The sequence below is a fragment of the Hippocampus guttulatus genome, chromosome 12, assembly GCF_054856545.1.
Source record: "Hippocampus guttulatus isolate MCC_2025c chromosome 12, RoL_Hgut_1.0, whole genome shotgun sequence".
Classification (NCBI taxonomy): Eukaryota; Metazoa; Chordata; class Actinopteri; order Syngnathiformes; family Syngnathidae; genus Hippocampus; species Hippocampus guttulatus.
The window spans coordinates 6,377,555-6,397,555 of record NC_141272.1 but is presented as its reverse complement, the minus strand read 5'-3'; the positions used below and the strand labels follow the sequence as shown (position 1 = coordinate 6,397,555).

The 20,001-nt window shown below is 40.6% G+C and overlaps 2 protein-coding genes across 5 annotated transcripts; both read right to left on the bottom strand.

Moving 5' to 3' along the window:
- Positions 1-5,099: 5,099 nt before the first annotated feature.
- On the bottom strand, positions 5,100-15,544 carry cwf19l2 (CWF19 like cell cycle control factor 2). 2 transcript variants are annotated; one of them, XM_086126138.1, is made up of 19 exons: positions 15,410-15,544; positions 14,736-14,846; positions 14,492-14,617; positions 14,308-14,424; positions 14,019-14,138; positions 13,517-13,610; positions 12,956-13,071; positions 12,341-12,797; positions 10,989-11,202; positions 10,732-10,837; positions 10,074-10,175; positions 9,417-9,545; positions 8,626-8,763; positions 7,030-7,242; positions 6,386-6,502; positions 6,136-6,291; positions 5,963-6,043; positions 5,657-5,758; positions 5,100-5,425 (listed from the first exon to the last, which is right to left on the bottom strand). In XM_086126138.1, the coding sequence occupies exons 2-19, from the start codon at positions 14,775-14,777 to the stop codon at positions 5,285-5,287; spliced, it is 2,571 nt and encodes an 856-aa protein (XP_085982264.1). In that variant the 5' UTR covers positions 14,778-14,846; positions 15,410-15,544; the 3' UTR covers positions 5,100-5,284. The 2 variants fall into 2 exon arrangements, with proteins under 2 accessions (XP_085982264.1, XP_085982263.1); XM_086126137.1 differs by lacking the exon at positions 15,410-15,544 and adding an exon at positions 15,274-15,370.
- Positions 15,545-15,979: 435 nt separating this feature from the next.
- On the bottom strand, positions 15,980-19,422 carry LOC147197118 (THAP domain-containing protein 6-like). Of its 3 annotated transcripts, XM_086126387.1 has the most exons (8): positions 19,384-19,422; positions 19,117-19,224; positions 18,353-18,545; positions 18,130-18,228; positions 17,976-18,032; positions 17,624-17,831; positions 16,688-16,841; positions 15,980-16,436 (listed from the first exon to the last, which is right to left on the bottom strand). In XM_086126387.1, the coding sequence occupies exons 2-8, from the start codon at positions 19,194-19,196 to the stop codon at positions 16,379-16,381; spliced, it is 849 nt and encodes a 282-aa protein (XP_085982513.1). In that variant the 5' UTR covers positions 19,197-19,224; positions 19,384-19,422; the 3' UTR covers positions 15,980-16,378. The 3 variants fall into 3 exon arrangements, with proteins under 3 accessions (XP_085982513.1, XP_085982515.1, XP_085982512.1); XM_086126389.1 differs by having other exon boundaries at positions 15,980-16,841; XM_086126386.1 differs by lacking the exon at positions 19,384-19,422 and having other exon boundaries at positions 19,117-19,295.
- Positions 19,423-20,001: the final 579 nt, after the last annotated feature.

Sequence of the window (20,001 nt, the reverse complement as noted above, 5' to 3'; positions counted from 1 at the left end):
AACGATGTGGCGAAGAGGAGGACTGGGGGGCGGTGGGGGGGGGGGGGGGGGGGATTGGCAACAAATAGGAGGCACATCGACGCCGCACTGACTTCAAGCCGCCGCCAATCAGCGAAGACGCGCAGACGTGCGTCAAGTCAGAAAACAGTCAGTTTTTGATCACGTAATCGGTACAGTATACGTTTGTGCACCATGTTGAAGGTCCAAATCGGGACGATGAGCTAAACCTGGAAGAGTTGTGTTCATTAAATTGGTCGTTTCTTCCTATAACCCTAATCGGGTAATATTAGCGGTTATAAATATCCCGATCCCGATTTAGAAGTGCTAGCATGAGTCAAAAACAATGTAAAAAAGCTTAACTTGGTTGATGTCAGAGAATTACGACCAATCCTAAATCCATCATTGGGACAACTGTGCAAAACAGTAACACGCGTTGAGGAGGCAAACTTCAAAATAGCACTAGCAAATAGTACATGTAGTGTTTGCTATGGCTGGGTACTTGGATGCACACTTATCTTCCGAGATTAGTGATGAAACGACACTGAAGATAGACATTACATTTCTGAACTACAGGACTACTAAATATAATTATTTTTAATTGGCGGCATACACACAACTGAAATCGCTAGCCTTCAATTAACATTTTAATGTAACATTTGAATCATTATGGTCTTTATAAAAAGAGGTGGGCTACTGCACAATATATACCCCTGTGACCCGGCCCAAGATTTTGTTCTTAAATTCAAGTTTTTGGGGTGGTGTGGATTCACCTGATGAATTAGCAATGTTGTAGAAGTGCTCATTTTGAAAGTGTATTTATAGAAATAAAGTGTTGCACGATTTGTCTACTTTGTAATTATTGTGAGAAATCACTGACATGATCACTGTCCCCACATAAATTAACATGATTAAAAATAACGTACTGTTTTTACAACAGCATTACATTTTATCTGTGAGGGAATACAAAAAGGATCCTTGAGCAGAGATTTGAAAAGAAAGTGCATATCCAGAGCTGACCTCAAACTCTGACAGGGAGGAGACATTCTTAAATTGCAATGGCTGATTATCATCCGGGCTCCAGAGCGCATATGCAAGTACATCTGTCACCATGACAACTGGGCAGAATCAATTTACTGATGAGGCTAATGGAATACAGTTTAAAGGAAAAATAGGTTTGTTTGTTTGTTTTTAACCAAATATATTTATTTACTGTGGCAGCGTCATTGCTTGCTTGGATATTTTACTTAGTAAGAAGTGAGGCACCTGGGAATGCAAGTAGCCTGAAACCATTGATCGTATCAGTGTGCTAAATTTAAGAATTTGTTATTCGTAGGCCAACAGTACATCCACAAACAGTTCCATAAATATTGGTACAAATGCTCACAGCAACTGACTATGATCTGATCGTAGCGAGTTCATTCCAATTCATACTTGTGACGTCCTCAACACAAGCACTAATATGGCTTTATGAGCAGATAGCGAATAAGATGGCAGTCATTGTGCACGCTTGTTGCCTCCCATCAGAAAACAGGAGGATGCTCATGTTAGGCACTAATCACAAGCACGACCTTGACCTCAACTGGCAGAGCATATCTGCTCATTACGAGCACCCAAAGGGACGAGCGAGTGCAGAGGAGCAGGAACAAGACGTGATGCATCATTGGCGCGCGCACACACCCACACACAACTTGCTGTAATTTCCTGGAGGTACTTATTCATTTGACTTTTTGAAGCTGTATAAATTCAACACACCTCACACTACAGTATATTGTCCCTGATCTCTCCATCACGGACGCATGTACGCAGACACACTTTTCTTTTTCCTTATCTGGTCACTTGCTCTTTGCAATCAAGCAGCCAGCCATCATTAATAACACAGGCTTTTAATAAAGCCAACTCGACAATGGAATAAATAATGTTCCAGAGAAGATAAGCCTGCTAGCTGGACTGAGCTGGCAGTCGGCCATCGATAGACGAGTGCAGATGGCAATAGCTCAGTAAGTGTGCTATCGTGGAATTAAGAGGGGAAGGGCATCTCTGGCCGTTGTGGTCTCATTCAATTGTAAGATCTGATTTAAATGGAAGATTTTAATAACTATATTATGCATGGAAGGATTGTGCCCCTTAGGAAGACTGGATAGTGTTTTAGATTTAAGCTAGACAGTATTTTAAACTATCCTCGGCTTGTGCGTTTACAACAGAGAACTGGTCAGTTAATAAGAGCGCCTGAGTAGGTACGTATCGGACAATCATCCACTCCTGCCACCTGTTGCATTGTGCATTCTGACAGCACATTGCACAAAAGAGTGAATCGGAGAATGGAGCATCTCTACGATCGCAATCTGTCACTGAAGCAGCTCCCCTGCTGTGAGAAGGCAGTAAGTCAGAGGGTTGGTCGAGAATTGCTTCCCCTATTCCACCAGAGTCTCAACAGGCACCAGTCCAACCGCAGAACTTGCTCCCCTAATCAGGCTGTTCAACCACCGTGCATCTTTTGAACATGTACCCTTATTATAAACAACAGACAATGAACGGTGAAACACGAGGTGGTTATCTGCTGCTTATGAGTATACCACATTTGGAACATCCAGGCCCTGCAGTGTGCAGAGTACAATGTCCTGTCAGGTAAACCATGAGTATTCATATGCGTTCTAAAAGCCTGGAAAATACACACAGCCAGAGGACATGTTTCAAGCATGTAAAATACATGCCACATGACACAAGAAAGTTGTGCAGGTATACAGATAACGTGTATCTGTCAGTATATGTCTCAGTAATAAAAAGCATTATACAGATCATTTGCTTTAGGGTAGAGTAAAATATCAGTGTTTATAATTCATGGCGAGAATTGTTTCTATCACGGGCCTTTGTTGCTTTCATGTACGGTGGTTACATAAGGCAACCGCGATATTCGAAACAGCTTTTAGTACGATGAAGTGCAGTTCAATTATTTTGTGCAACCGTAGCATTAAAGATATTGTTAAATCAATATGTGGCAACAAGCTCTTTTTGTGTTAGACCTCAATACATGCACATTATCATCTATTTTTCCGTCAAGTGCATCTTATGGTGATAGATTGGTCCTGCGTGTCTAATTAAAAAAAACAATGTCAGTGGAGTCTGGGCGTTTCCAAAATATCACGGGCAGGAAACAGGACAAAGCAGGAAAGGCTGTCTTGGTCATAAATCTCCACACAGCCAAATTGGTCATGACTAAACATCACTTCACGGCACTCTGCTACTATTAGCAATACTAATTCTGAGCTGTACAGCATAAATAAGTATGAATGTTGGAAATGTGCTGTGACTGAGGAAGGCTTTTCTCCTTTTGCGACGGGCCGCTCATCTACTGAGTAACTCATTTTGCTTTTGCATTGATCACCATGCATGTACAGTACACAAAATCTTGGCAACTGGCTTTGCGGAGACTGTGTTCTTTTACCATCAATATCTACTGTATGCAAGTTCATGGTATGGAAAGCCGCAAAACATTTGGGAATGACTGCTAGCCTGCAATATAAGGACAAACCGATGGGAGAATCTCACTCATTACACACAAAGCAGTTGTAACTGGTAAGAAATATTGAATGGAAGCTATATCCGCTTCTGTTTTTCTGGGAGGACTTTTTACAAGAATTTGTGTCACGGTGTGCATGCGGATAAGAAACAATGTTTTCAACTGTTGGTCTTATCGTGACGACTCATAGGCAGAAGACAACAAATATCTTGTCCGCCTCCCACACTAAGTCATTAAGACTGCTGAAATGGGTGAATGTGATGAATTTCTGTCCACTTTTCCCCTGGACCATTTGTCCCGTTGATATTTTAGTACCAGGTGGGAGGAATCTATGACGAGCTAACATTAGTAGCCCGGGTGGAGGTCTGTTCTCTGACTACCTGGATGTAACTGCACAGTATTGTGCACTTGAGTGGCAAGCAAAGTTAGCGCTTGATTGCGAATGGCAAAGGCAAAAAGCTGTACTATTGTTCAATCACAATGAAACGATTCTTATCCGTGAGACTAATAACTACATCTGTAACACTTGCCTGGGGGAAATTTGTTCTGCGCTTCATTTTGTGTCCTTGACGACAATGATTTCAGCATAACACTTCAGAAAGTGTTATGCACCTTCTGCTCAAAAACAGTTGGGATAGGCTCGAGCATGCCTGCGCCCACTCACTCACTCTTGTGCTGTCACCAAAATGCATAAGTGCATATATTGTCCGTGTGCTTAAGGCAGAAAAGGTGCACAGCTCAACACTTTTTTGGCTGCGCAGATCCTCCTGTCGACTTAAGTGTGTCACTTACACACTCTGGGTGGCGCGACCCTGAAATGAGGGCGTTCCCTATCAAAGACTGATGAAGCTTGGACACGTCACTGGTGACCATTAGTATAAATTCTGGATCAACACAAGTTAGTTTTACTGTCAAAGTGTGACGTATTTTCAAAATGGATCACACTGGAATTCACATTTCATGGAATCGCTATGATCCGGAAATTAGGGTCAGCCTCAGACTTCACCAAATCCCACCTCATTGGTGGTTGTGCATATGCATATACTGTATATACACAGAATATTGATTCATAAAAAAGGTGCATCGGATTTTAAGGTGCACTGTCGGCTTTTGAGAAAATTTAATGCTTTTAGGTGTGCCTTATAGTGCAATACGGTACTGTATAAATTCAGAGCTGCACATTCACATGCAGAGGATCCTACAATGCAATGTGAACTGTGGTGACTCTTTGCAGTGATGGGCTAATCAAAAAGGCAAGAGTATGCTGTGTGAAAGAAATGATGAGGACGCATTTGGGGGCAAGGTAGCTGATTACATCTAAGAGGAGATGACAGGATTGGGAGGCTGTGTCGTGCTTCTCCGCTGGAAGGCTGTCATGACACTGCAACCTCTAACAATTAAGTGACAGCTGCACATGATTGTGAGGCCAGAGTAACAATGAAAACCCAAGGCAAAATAACAGGCGGCTGGGCTCGTTTCAATCCAAAAATTGAATGTGCATTTGATCAATCATAACAAAGCCAATTTTAATAAAGTTGGGACATTGTGTTGTAGATAAAAACAGAATACGATGATTTTCAACTTATGTTCAGCCTAAATTTAATTGAATACACTACAAGATATTTAACATCCACATCGATGAACCTTATTGCTTTTAGCAAATAATCATTCACTTGGAATTTTATGACTGCAATACATTCCAAAGAATCTGGGAGAGGTGGCAAAAACGACTGAGAAAGTTGAGGAATGTTGTTTAAATATGTGCTGCTAGACCTCACTCTTGGTACAATCGTACTGTTTCCACCATTGGGCAAACTGCAGGACTTTCTTCCTCTGGTCATCGAAGTTTTCACGTATCAACTTCCTCCAAAGCCTCGGCTCCAAGTCCATCATACCTCCAACGACTTCCTGTGATGAGAAGGCTGGTCAATCATATTGAAACCGTTTCTTTTCAAGTACAGGAAGGCTGACTTCATTTTTGTTTCACTCCATTCCAGAAATATTTTTTAAACAATGTGACAATCCCAATCTTCCCCAAATTACTTTAGGAATTCAATCTTTTGCAACGCGCTGTTTGCAACTGTGAAGAAAAAAAAGGGATTTACAGACACAGTGTGAAATGTTAAGGCATAAGCTGACCTTGCCGAAGTAATGTGGGAACTTCTGTTCATTTTCAATTACATGAGCAAACCCTCCCTGGAGTCCAAAGTCTACAGCAAAGTAGGGCAGCCCTCGGGGAACCTGCAGCACACAAACAATTAACCAGGCGTGAAGCAATTCACAACAGAGGACAATGAATGAAGAGGTAGGAGGGAGAGACTAAACCATGAAGCACGAAGGACATAAATTGGTCTATTGGCCGATTTAAATTGCCATGTTGGTTTTATTACGATGCTAGTGCAGCATGAAGGCAAACAGGCAAAATAAATAAATAAATAAACTTACAGATTTGCGGATGTCTTTCAAAGAAAGGTCAACAACCTTCTTGTTCATGGCCCATTCCTCATCAGACTCCATGATCGCTTTCTGGGGGGGGGGCAGACACATCAGATTCAGTGCTCTTGAGAGGACATCCGAATGTTGTGTGGCCAAAATGACACAACCACTAACCCGCATACCTTAAAGTATATAGGTGCCATATCACCCAGCTCCCGGGGAAGTGGGATACACTCCAAGACCATGTGCTGTCTCTTGCGTGGGTTCATATGCGTTTCCATGAACACACAGTCCAGGTCCTGGGACTCAAACATACGCACCAAGCTGCGTCGGAACAGCTGTATACCTCAAAGTAAGACGGAAGTGAAGTTAGTTATATGTGAGCAGGCGGTTTGATTACCGTACAGTACAACAGTCAACAGATTGGTCCACCTGTATCTCTGACCAGACTTCCTCATCCAAGGTGGTGGCGGAGCAGTGATGCTGGAGGGGACAGACTAGACAGTGGCCATTTGTCAGGGACACTCCTGCAGGTAGACTTAGGTATACCTGGATAAAAACAACACGTATGCAAAAGCAGATTGCAGTGGCTTTACAAAGACACGTTTGTTTTGTATGTAGTTCAAAACACGTTGCTACGTAGCTGTAGATGAGCGCAATTTGAATCGATTTTGCTTTTTTTTTAACAGTGCATTGCGTTTTGCATCCTGATTGGCTAAGGGAATGTAGGCTAATGTCAACAGTCTCCACTCCTCATCGCTGTACAGAATGTCGACGGAACGTTCTGTACAGAATCTCTAAAAACTGCAAGTACTTTGAAAGAAAACTTTTGGGGGTTTTTTCAATGCTTGGGCCTGAAAAAAGGTTTTTGTTTTTTTAATTACACAAACAAGCACATCCCAAATTAGAATATTGTATATTCTTAAATAGACCAAACATATTACTATAATTTTTCTGCATATGCCCCTCAGAGGGGAAAACATTGACACCGCTATTGGCAGTGATTTTAATTGGACAGCACTGTTATTAATTCTGAATTCCAGAAGCCCAAACATAGGATATCCACAATTGATTACCTTGCTCCCTATGGCCACTATGAGGTGCTTTTGGAGCTCCTGGCTGCTGAAACAGTGTCGGCATTTCTCCATGGAGGTCGCTAGCCTCCGACTCTCTTCAGTGGCACGCTTCCTCAACCTCTCCTCCTCCCTCCCCGCACCCTCTTTTTGCGCCGCACTTGACACAAACATATCATCCAGCGTGTAGTTGTCACCGTCTGTCTTTCCCATCATCTGGAGGGTTGATTGGAACACAATTAATGATGGTGGAGAATAGCACAGCGGGATGCAAGTGGCATGAAGACAGAAGTATAGTTGTAACTAAGACTGGATTTATTTTTTGACATGATATGCAGGATATGTCAGCAGATGATTATTGACCCTTTGATTGTAACGTAACCGTTTGTAAACGTTGACACAATGTTATCTAGTGTGTGTGTGTGTGTGTGTGCGCGCGCATGTGTGCATGCGTGCGTGTGCGTGCGAGCGAGCGATGTCTATGGACAAGTTGAAGGACACGGAGTACCGACTCAGCCGTTAAGTCTCAGTCTTGTCACCATGGTAACCAGGCAACAGATTACTGTGGTGTGTGTGAGAGAGAGAGAGAGAGAGAGAGAGAGAGAGAGAGAGAGAGAGAGATGGGGGGGGGGGCAAGCACAGCTCAAGTGTGTGTATGTGAGTGAGACTGAAAAGTGAATTAGTTTCGTGCTGTGGGGAGTGTGTGTACCCTTCCCTACCTTTAAAAAACATAGTCTGGTGTAATTGTACATAAAATTGCATCCACAGATTACTCAGGCTGCATAGCAAATATCAGCTTCCAAATGTAGCTGGAGTGTTGTGTCTGGCATTAAAATGAACACGTTTATGCCGATTGAGTTTGAAAACTCATTTAAGCCACTGTGGTAAATACAAATCTGCATTCACCTACGGTTAGGTCAATTAATAATAATAATAATAATAAAAAATTACAACACAACATTTTCATTGAAAACAAACAAGGTTCATACATGGCACACAACTATGAACAGTAACAGGGTGAGCAGCACATAAGAGGATTTTGTAAAAGATCAACACTTTTGTTAAGCACTAAAGTAGGTGATCTTGTGTTGCCATGACAATCGCAGAGGTACTGCTCTCCATTTATATGCTTGTCTACCATCATAACTATCTTGAAGTGTTTCTTTTTAGGTAAGATAACAATATATTATAAAAGATTATTTCAAGGCATACACAGCTGCATATTTCTATACTGTATTCTATATTGTATAGTGTATTTTATATAAATTTGGGTTCTGTATCGGTGCTAAGGAATTACACAGCCAAAGAGAAACACTGGATAATTCTTCAAATGCAATCTTAAAAAAATAAATGCTGGTTGCTTTGAGCATCAAGTTCTTACTTAATATTATGTAAACTCATTTGTGCAGCTTTGCAATACAATGAAACATAGTCTTTAAATTACCAGTCTAGGGGAATAACTAACCTTATCTTCAAGATGCCAGGTGGCTTTTTCAATTATTTTTCTATAGGCAGTGCTTCCAAACATCCCTCAAGGTCATTGTTTTTTCTGTGCTGTGTTCCGCACTGCACTGTTTGTGATCAAAATGCTTTTTTTACCTTGGCAGCCATTCGAGAGTAGAGGGCATTCTGATCTTGCGCTGAGCCCATCTTCTCCCTCCTGACCATCTCCTTCAGACCCACACTGTCATCATCCTGGAAGTACCTCACCCGCTGCCCATCAACATGAGTCTCAATCTGGACAGACAGAATGTGCGCATGCTGTTAGCAAGTTAACGTCACTGGCATCATGTTCAGAGTACAGTATATTAGCTATTAATACTGGTTTAATAAAAAATAAAAAAAGATCTCATTCTGATGAAACCAACTCCCTCAATCGGTACAACAAATATCACGCTGTTTTTTTCATCAATTTGCAGACTGAAATAAATTCAAGTTACTACAAAGCATTACAAAGTTCCTCTAGATTCAAGATCCTGCATAAGAATAATATGTGTATTACAATCAATAAAAAAACAATCTAATAAAAAACATTGGTTTGACACATTTGAATATATATCTTGTATGGGATATCATTATGTGAGTGTGTATATCATAATCCTGTGGATGGTCTAATGTTGTATACATTTATGCGCATCATCCAGAATAATAAATATACTACTGTGTATGACATCAGCAATTTAAATTGAACATCATGAGAAGAATAGGAATCTATGATGAAAAGCAGGCAGGTTAAAAAAACCACAAACACACCCACACCAATAAAAACATTACCTACCCAAAAAGGCCATTCACACATTATACTATCACATACGTGAGGGGGGGGGGGATATAAAGACATCATTCTTATGTTTGGCAGCAGTTACATTTCCCTTATAGGTATGCCTTACCGCCTTTTTCTTCCGACGTCCTCCGTGGGGCTCCTGAGGTCCAGACAGGGGCTTGAGGGGCCAGGCCTGACCGGCCTGATCAGTTCTGAATAATAGGACCTCTTGTTCTTCACTAGAGCAGACTGCCACCTTAGAACCCCAGGAAATATTTCTTTAATCTTTTTTCTCATACTGACATCACTTACCAAAGAGTTACAACATGTTAAAGCTCTATCAAGATTGTATCATGTATCAGGCTGACCAAATGTCCACTTTTGCCCAAACCTGTCCACTTTTTTACGTTTTGTGCAACAAATGACAGGCGGACTGCACCGTGTTGTTGGGGGCACATGTGACATTGTGACATGTTACATTCTTACAGTGAAAAGATTGTTGTGTATAGATATTTTGCTAAAGCTGGATTCTCTACAGAAGAGGTACTATTTATAACATTCTCATATAATTTATGTGGCAAGTCAGACTTCACAAGATAGCTATTATGTACAGTATATTGTTTTATTTTCAATTTACATTCTGCTGCAGTATACAGGATGTGTACAGGCACCCGTGCCTGTGTGCGTGTGACTCTTTTCTGACCATTGCGCTACCCCTACCCAACAAACAAACCAAACAAAACAAAAAATGGGACACAGACTAATGAATGTGGTATATTCAGACCTGGTTTGATTTTGCTGTTTCGTGAAGTTTCTTCCGTGCATCGTGGCTCTCTTTGGCTTTCTGAGCTGCATCCAACTGGGCCTTAAGCTTCTCAACCACGGCCTGAAACAGAGTCACAGAAATATTTATTCATTAATTAATTCGTGAGTGGTTGTATTTGGACATCTGTGTTCATCACGGATTGTCCATAACCAACACCACGTTCAAACATAAATGTGTCCATATGTACACTTGGCACCAGGGACACCCGAGGCCGCAGTTCATTTATCGACTTTGCAGTCGTGTCGTCGGATTTGCGGCCGCATGTTTTGGATACTCGGGTGAAGAGAGCTGTCAAATGACCACCACCTAGTGGTGTGTTGGCTCCAATTGTGGGGGAAGATGCCGGTCCGACCTGGCAGACCCAAACGTATTGTGAGGGTGTTTCATTAATGCCCTTAACTCATTCACTCCCAAAGACGTTTTTAAACATCTTTTCAGGCTTGGTCCAGAATTGGCTGGTACTGAATGAGTTAATCGCGCATTTAACTGACACACCTAGTAAAGACCAATGGAGGAAATGCCATTGTCCAAATGTTCAGCTTTATTTTAAGCCATTTGGCCAAGATTTGTATGGTATGTTGAGATTCGAAAAAATTTATTCAAGGGGCCGACTTACTTTGTTACCCATAATTTCAGCCTTCACCATTTTGGCACCCAATTTGTTCATCTCTTCCTCAGAGAGAAGTGGAATCTCTTCCTCCTCTGCATCACTGTCGCTCTCACTTGAAGCAAGCATAAAAACAACACATTTAAGAAAAAGGCAACAATGACGCCAAAATACATGTACATACTGACCTCATGATCTGACATTTGGCAGTACTTTTATGACTGATTTATGAAAAAGAAAACGGATCGATGGGAAAGATAACTGACTTGGATTTTGCCGTTGCAGCAGCTACATCATCACAAGGAGCAGGGGTTACTTTTGCAGCATCTTGCACTTCCTTATCGGGCTCATGGGAAAGACCGCCACTCTTCTTCGAGCCCACAGTACTTGTTGTTCGGGGACCAGAATCTTCATCATCAGATGTGGGTTTCAAGAACCCCATAGATGATGAAGAAGCTCTAGGAGGAGGACGCTCGGGAGCTGCACAGAAAATGCAATTAAAAGCATACCGGTACTGAAACTCTCAAAGCAAATTGTTGTGTATGCGTGTAGGAATTGAAGCAAAATACGATGAGAAGAATATACTGGGCTCTAGACAGACTTTTGGCACTGGTTGCACTGGTGTGGCCACATTTTTTCAAGTTTTTCAACTGCATCACATTCAAGACCACAGTTCTACAGATCTTGTCTTCCATCCATCTATCCATGAGCCAAATGGGTTATCCTCACAAGGGTGGGGGACATACTGGAGCCTATCCCAGCTGTCTTCGGGCAGTAGGCACGGTACGGCTCAAATTGGTGGCCAGCCAATCACAGGGTACACAAAGACAAACAACAACCACTCACACTCAAAACGAGGGACAATACAGAGCAGGGCTCACCAACCTTTTTGAAACTAAGAGCTCCTCCTTCACGACTGATTAATGCGGAGGGCTACCAGTTTGATAGTATGCACTTTTGAAATAAATGTGTTCAATCTACCTTCATATGTTTTGATGAATGATTAATGATATTCATTTCTGAGAAGACACTGATCAATGTAATACAAAAAGTCATTGCTCAAACTGTTAAAAGAATAGAATTATGCAAATGTTCTTGGTATAAGGAATAGTTAACAGTGCCACACTACACACAATTCAGAATTCTTGCCTCCATGCGCCATAGACAACAGGTTATGGCAGCATCAAGAGACACAAAAATACACATCGGACATGAATCAGAATTATGTCGATTCAACTGCACTGTAAACAGAGTGATAGGTCAAATGATTGATATCATTGCAATACACAGACAATCTAAACCAAACCCGCCCACATTGAATAAAACATATAACAACACCTGCCGAGAGCACGGTGGCCATTCAATGGTGTAGTTATGGTACATTAGAGGAGCACAGACCATTAAATATGGAAAAAGGATTGCAGATGTTTCCCCGTGGAGTAATGCTGACGCAAAACACCCAAACACCAGGTTTGTCCACGCCGACTCCATTTGTTATTTGTTCCAACTCCATTTGCTATTTGTTTTTTTGCCGCTGCCCAACCCATACGCTGTGTTACAATTTGCCAGCATTTTGAGAGTGTATGTATAGTGGTAATACAAAAGGATATTAACTTACCTTTGCTGTCATAATCTTCTGTGGGCTTAAGAAAACGGCCTTTCAGTGACCCAAGAGAGGAAGAGCGTTGACTCCATTTTTTCTCAAATGAGGATGTAAGACTGGGCCTCTCTCCCTCTCTGTTTCTCTCTCTTTCGTCATCTCTTTCCTTCTCTCTCCACCGGTCCCTAGATCTGTCTTTGTCCTTGTTTGAGTTTCTTTCACTATCTTCATTTCTGTCTCGTTCTCGATGGCTTCTCCTGTCAGAATATCTCTCTTGGGACGAAGGTGATGCGTCTCTTTCATATCTCCTCCACTGATCTCTCTCCATCTCGTCTCCTTTTTTCCGCCACCTCTCTGTGCTCTCCTTTCCTTCCAACCGTCTGCCTATCAACATATTATCCCCTTCTCCTCTGCTTTTATGTCCATAAGCAGCTTTTTCTGCTTCAGCAAGTCGCTGCTGGAATACCTTCATTGACTGCAAAATAAACAACATGTGAAAAGTTGGAATATTTGTGTATTGCAAGCAGGATGCCTCTTTGCGTGAGCATCGCCTTGTTGGCTACAATAAAAATGTTGGCTTTTCGATGATGTAGCTCAGTGTATTGAAAAAGTGTGCCAGCCATCAGTCCTTACTCCGTATCTGTCTGCCACCACATCATCCAGGCTGCGCTGCTCTCTCTCTGCCTGCTCCTTCATCCTCTGGTAGTTCTTCCTCAGCCAGCTTAGACCGCCATCATTCACCACCGAACCTGTTGGAAGATTTATTTCTAGATTATGTCTCCCATTGACATAAAGGTAGTTTTCTTTTCCTGGATACATTTTCTTTTTTTTTTTCATGTTGTGCTTGAATCTGATTTAAAAACAATCCGATTTATAATCTGGCTCACCGAACATTTAGGTCATCAAGAAACCATTAACATTTGATGTACTTAATAAAATAAAGAGTGAGCATATTTAACATGTTTAGTCAAGTCAACTGTATTTATAGAGCACTTTCAAACAGCCACCGCTGCATACAAAGTGCTGTACATGGTTTTATTCATTTATTAAATTTATTAAAATAATAGTACTACAAAAACTTGGTATTTCAAATACATATTTTAATTCTTAACTTTTTTTTTCTTTACCTCATTGCCCTTCTCTCTGTTTTTGTAAAATAAAATCTCAAATCGGAAATCTTGAGACCAATGTTACCTTTTGTTGCAGCAGTACCAGTCACTTCCTCTGGGGGGAGACCAGTTCCACCATCCTTCCAGTACGGGTTAAGTTCTAATTTGAGCAAGCCATCCTAAAAATAAACACAAAACTAATGTTTACCCACACTGATGAAGGGTATCTACTCCCATTAATTATTGTCCCAAATGTTATTTTCAGCAATTATTCGATAATTGTGTAAGAACGTCATTTTTTTTTAACAAGTGGCACCTCGCCCAGGTTACTTTGGCTGTAGGGTGGAACTACACCATGGACTGGTAATCATGGTGTAGTTCCACCAATAAACATCTTGCATTGAATCTTGTATTGATTGATTGTTCTTTTAGTGTTTCAGTGAGCTGGACCCACAAATTTGTTAGCATGGCAACCAGAAAATGTGAGAAATTAAGACTATATCTTACTCTTATAGATAGGGCATTCGGTGCTTTTGTGCATCCGACAGGTGAGTAAAAAAGTATGGTAATTCAAACATTCAACATACTTGTTCAATGGCCTGAGCTTTGGCCCACTCCTCCTCTTTCTGTCGGTCTTTCTCAGCTCTCTTTTCTGCTACGGAAGTTGTTTTCATGGCCAAAAAGTCAAAAGTCATCCATTCATCTCGCTACAGGAAAGAGATACACATTATATCTTGGTATCAATGGATGGGAAAAACAAACACCAACATTTAAAATGTCTTGAAATGCTCAAGTGAATATTCAAATTCGTTTGAAATTATCAAGTGAAACTAAACATGTCCTTCAGTGCCTCTGGGAGCAAAATAGAAACAGTACTTGGACATTTTGAGTTGAGTCGCCATTGTTCTCTGGAGACTTGGACTTCTCTGAAACCTTCCAGGCTTTAGCAGGCTGTGACTGAGGCTCAGCTTCAACCCACTCTTCAGCTGAGTCCTGAGAAATAAAGCACAAGCAAATTAATTAATTAAATTAATTACTTTTGATGAATTAATCAACTCACATTTGAGCTGTCACTTGAGCCATCTGGTGCTTCTGTCCCCTTCTTTTCCTTCTTGGCCTTCTTTTTCTTCTCTTTCTTCTTTTTAGATTTCTTCTCTTTCTTCTTTTTGGTTTTAACAGAAATTTCCTAGATGGGGAAATGTAGGTGAGAAAAGTTTAGGTGGCTTTTTTTAATCACTACACTGAAGCCAATACCACATGAGCGATGGGTTTTTTTTATCCTCAATTTGTCTGACAAGCCTTACGTCCTCTAGTTCCTTTAATCTGTCTGTGACCTCAGGGAGCATCCAAGTGTCTTCCCCTCTCTGCCTCTTGAGCTCCTTCCTCCTCTCCTCTCTCTCATATTGTTGCTTGGCCTAAACAGTGAAACAGAATAGACAAAAGAAATTGAAAAATACAATAAATTAAAAAAAAAAATTAAAAAAAAATAAGCGAAGACCCAAAACACAAATGAGACGGGATGATAATGTGTCGAAAACACTTATGGCTGCAGAAGCATCATCAGTTCTGTGCCGGTAGCACTGTAAACACAGCTTGAAAGCAAGTAGATAACAGGCATTGTAAACATGACGGACCTGCCGCAAACAAGCCATAAAAAATCGGGTGAACAGAGCCGGCGAGTCCTATCAGCTTTGTCCGTGTTTGGACAGTTTTGTCTATAATCGGTGACAACATTAGCCATTAGCCTATTGCTAGCTTGTATCAGGGCAGGAATAAGTGTAGTTTGACGCGAGTCGAATTAGATCGAATGTATTTAAATAGTTATCTGTTGTTAGAATGTACCCGATCAAGCGCTTCTTCTCGTGCCTGTCGTTTACTGTCCTTCCGATCAGCAATGGTGCTTGAACTCTCAAAAGAAACTGCGTGCGCCGCCATGACACTGCCGTAAGTGAGTGCAGTCAGGTCGGAAATTGCTTACGTCCTTTGGATGGGCTTTGTGGCTATTCTCATGGGTAATTGTAAAGTCTTGAAAACAAACAGGGGCGGCCCGGTGGTCCAGTGGTTAGCCCGTCGACCGCATAGTACAGAGGTCTTCCTGTGTGGAGTTTGCATGTTCTCCCTGGGCCTGTGTGGGTTTTCTCCCGGTACTCCGGTTTCCTCCCACATTCCAAAAACATGGCAGGCTGATTGAACACTCAAAATTGTCTCTAGGTTTGACTGTGAGTGCAGATGGTTATGCAGATAGAAGTGGTCATTTCGAAATGTGAAAACTGGCAGATATTTATTATAAAGTGTGGCCAATTGATGTTTATATTTCATCATTATTGTGCGAATTTGCTTATGTGATCAGTGTCTTCTCAGAAATGAATGTCATTAATTACAGTATAACATATGAAAGTAGTTTGAGCAAATTTATTTCAAACTAGTAGCCCTCTGCATTAATCAGTAGCCAAGAAGGAGCTCTTAGTTTCAAAAAGGTAAGGTGCATTAGAGACTTTGGGCATAAAAGCATACTCATTAAAACAAAACAAAAAACATCAGAACTCACTGAATTTTGAAACTATTTTAATGCAGTTTTATGACAAATGACGGACATGTAGCTATTGTACAAGTAACCAGTGTGGGTTGGAAACGTTTTTCCTTCAAAAAATACTTTTTAAGCATATGGTAACAACAAACTTTACATTACATAATATTAACATCTTTCAAAAAACAACGCCACCATAAATGCAGACCAAGGCATTTTCAATAAGACCAGGGCATTTTCAATCAGACCAACCGACAGGTGGGCAGGTAGCTCTGGTCACTCATGATGGCAGGTATGTAGGCAGAAGGGTATGGAAAATCATCCGGTTCTTCACCTACTGGAGCAGAGCGGACAGGAACACAGCCTTGTCCTGTGCTTTCACCTTGCCTCATCCAGTGTGTTCAACGTCACTCTGGACCATTATATGGCTGGTAAATCGTCTGGAATTGTCCTGTCATGGGGTTGTTGTCCCATCCACCTTTAAAATGAGAGGGGGAAAAAAAGCAAATACGCCGAAAAGAAAATACAGTTGTGATGCATCTTTGTCAACCTCATTTTATTCAATAAGCTCCATTTGGAATCCATGCCAGATGCCCTGATTGAGTTGCTGGCTAGCTCCCACAGTTACAATGACTGAATTGATCCCGGTAATTGCAGATACAATTCTGCATACTTCTATTCAAAAATAAATTCCTCTCAAAACTATTTTAAAAAGTGCAACATGCCTACTTTTGCAAAGTCTTTGAATGCGGGAGAGGAAGTTGCAGAGTGTCGCGGAGGTAATCATACACCTTTGGCCCATGGAGATGGAGCGTGAGGGCAAATTCTCGCTGATCCTTAGAGTACTCGTGGCCCTTTTTTTCAAGGAGGTCAAGTTTCAGGCCTGAAATTCAAAGAATAGAAACAAATTAGTAAATTGGTCGTGAATAATACTTAGGAAGTCCAGCAAAAAATATAAACATGAAAAAAATGTTTGCCCTCTTTTCAAATTGTTACTTTGTTGTATAGTTCATCTTCCTTATACATACTAGTTTTGCCGTCTGCTATGACAAAAACATGTCAATCTCACTGGTCAACGGCAAACGCCAGAATGTATTTTTGATGCTGATTTCAAAAATGTCAATTTTTTTTCATAGCACATCAGGTTTTATAGGTTATTTTCATTTTTTATATTTTGTTTATAAGTTTGACCTGTAAAAGCTTGCGCAATAGGGATTTTACCATGCCCTGTGATTCATCACTATGACGTTTCAGAAAAGTTCACGTGTCGCTAAATCTAACCCTTAATTCATTAATATTGCTAATACATTACACATTACATTATTGTTATTATATCATTATGAGTATAAAAACCTAGGTAATGTGCTCGAGAAAAAAATGAGGGCAGATTCAGAGTTAGCGACAAAAAAAATCACGGGGAAAGGTTTACTCGCATCACTGTTAAAATAAACTGAAGAAATAAAACGTTGGTATCCTGTGTTATTGACCCTAAATGTGCTAAAGCTAAACTAAAATCAAGTGCTGAAATGTTCATCTTCGAGACTCAGGGGAACTGGGCATCTATCAGAGATGTGCAACATTTCTATCAGCAAACCTTTCCAATGCAATTATTTTGAAGCACGCTGATAAATGTATGCATTCGCTTTATTTGTACTTTCATTTGACCTGAGTAAAAATCAAGCCTGTCTTGTAGCTCTATGTTGATGAGGTCCTTCTCCTTCAGTTCGTCAATCAGGCAGCGCACCGTTTGCTTCGCCCTACTTTCCCTGATTTTTGCATTCCTGCTGTCGCGTTCCAGACTCTCCACTCTTGCTAGGGCTTCATCGAGCCTTTTCTTTAGAAGGCAAGCAGGAGGCAATGTGTAGGAGTGATCCTATGAGAAAGACGGATGAAAATATTTGGACTGAATGACACACCACAACTCAACTCTCAACACATCTATTTTCTTATGGATTGCACACATGTGTAATGTACAAAGCTCGGAATTCTTACAGGGTATTTAAATCAAAGCACTCACAGTTGTGTGGGACTGAGAATCATTCTTCATCTCATCATTAATCCTACTGTCACCATCCTGGATATGAGAAAAGACAGAAAAATCGGAGATTAGAACCAACAACAGCACGTTGGAAGCTAAAATCAACAGTGTTTAAAATCCAGATCATTACAACCGTCATTCGGGCAACAATTGGCTCAGGATCTGGTTTCAAGACAGCCTGAGACACATCCATCGACTCGAGTTCCAGACATTCTTTAGTTCTCTTTGAAGCCTGTTAAAATGGCAAAAAGATTGAAATACCGTTTAAAATCAACCAATGAACCACCATGGGTTATTTATTTGGATTATATGCATATAAAATGCTTACTCTATGTATACCTTAGCGATACACCTACTTTTTGGAGATGAGCCGGAAGGCTGAAAACTGATGGTATGGCTCCAGCTCTAAGCCGGACAGTTTGGCCGGTCCTGTCGAAGTCCTCCGGATTAAAATGAACACTGCAGAGCACCGAGTGGTCACTGGCTACAAAGTTTTTTCTCCTGAGGGCAACTTCCCATTGCCTCCTTTTATGTTTTTCTTTTGGAAACCTTAAAAACATGGAGTCAAACGGTTATAGCATGCCACAAGATAGCAACGGTTAACCAGTCCAAGTTCTGATATATTATTAATGAAGTCAAAATCCATCAGGGTGAGTTAATTATTGCTGCAACACATCAATTACTATGTTCTTTAAGCATTTGACATCTAGCGTTCATTTTTAACGAACTATACAACCACCACACAGCAATAATGCCATGCCGTATTACTGAAACCACCGGTTTTCACATACCTATTAATTGCGCCCACTCTACTCAATAATTAACAACCATGTCGACTTTTAACCTATCAAAGTGATCTTTGTGACATTGGAAGTTTTATTTGATGCATTTTCGGGCAAACTTATTTATCTTAGTATGCAACCGTCTGGAAAATATTGCTAGCATATCTACTAATAGTAGCCTAGTAGTCGTTATAAATTAGTAAATTGATAAATAACTGAATTGGTAGCTATTTAATAGTAATAAATAGCGTTGGCTGTTAGCATTTCACTCTCTGGTGGACTACAAATTACAGTTGAACTCAAGTTATTGTTTTAACATAACAAGAATTCAAACGTACTTGTGAAAGGTAATTTTCCGTGCCTTGACCTCGGCATTTCGCTCATTTTTGCAACCGTGAGCAACACAATACTCGGGCATCTTCGTACCTCCGAGATATCTCGCTTGCCTGCAAACATGGAAGCAATTTGTTTTCAAACGACCCCGATAGTCGAAGGACCACATGTCTTGTAGCAAAACAACATGTCTGATTTTGATAACAACCTAAGATGCGTCCGAATCAGGAACCAATTAAAAGAGTTACTATTTTAATGAAGACAAAACATACCTGAACACTGATGAGGAATAATTTCTTCTTCTTCGTTTATGAATGATCATAACGCATTAGCGCCAACTATTGATCTGCAACGATTACTGCTTTGGCTGTTCCTTTGTGTCAACAATAGCAAAATGAATTTGAGGCTGTTTTCTTTTCAAATTATTTTCTCAAGTCTTGTTATCCTAAAAATTTTCAACCTTGTGAGTTTATTTTATTTCTATTATTAAACGTCTCGCCTGTATGCATTTTAATTCTCTTTAAGTAGCTCCATTTTTTACACTGCATAATTACAGGTTGAATTCATTCTCAGTGAATCTTTTCACATTTGCGTTGCTCTACGTCTATTGATGCAATTTATTGCAGTTACAAATTTCTGACAGAATGCTTCAGCATAGGACAAAATATCAATCCATTTCACTGATAACAATAGTGAAGCATTGGCTTGAGGTTTTTACTCTCAAGCGTTCTTGTATCATCCTACATTTATTCTAATTACCTCAAAAGGATAAGGACACATGCTCTATAAATACAGGTGAGTTATGCCTCATAATCAAACAGTAAAAAAAATAAAAAGGACACCCGCAGCGGCTCCTCGTTTTATGTTGAGAGGGGAGAAATTTCATCTGT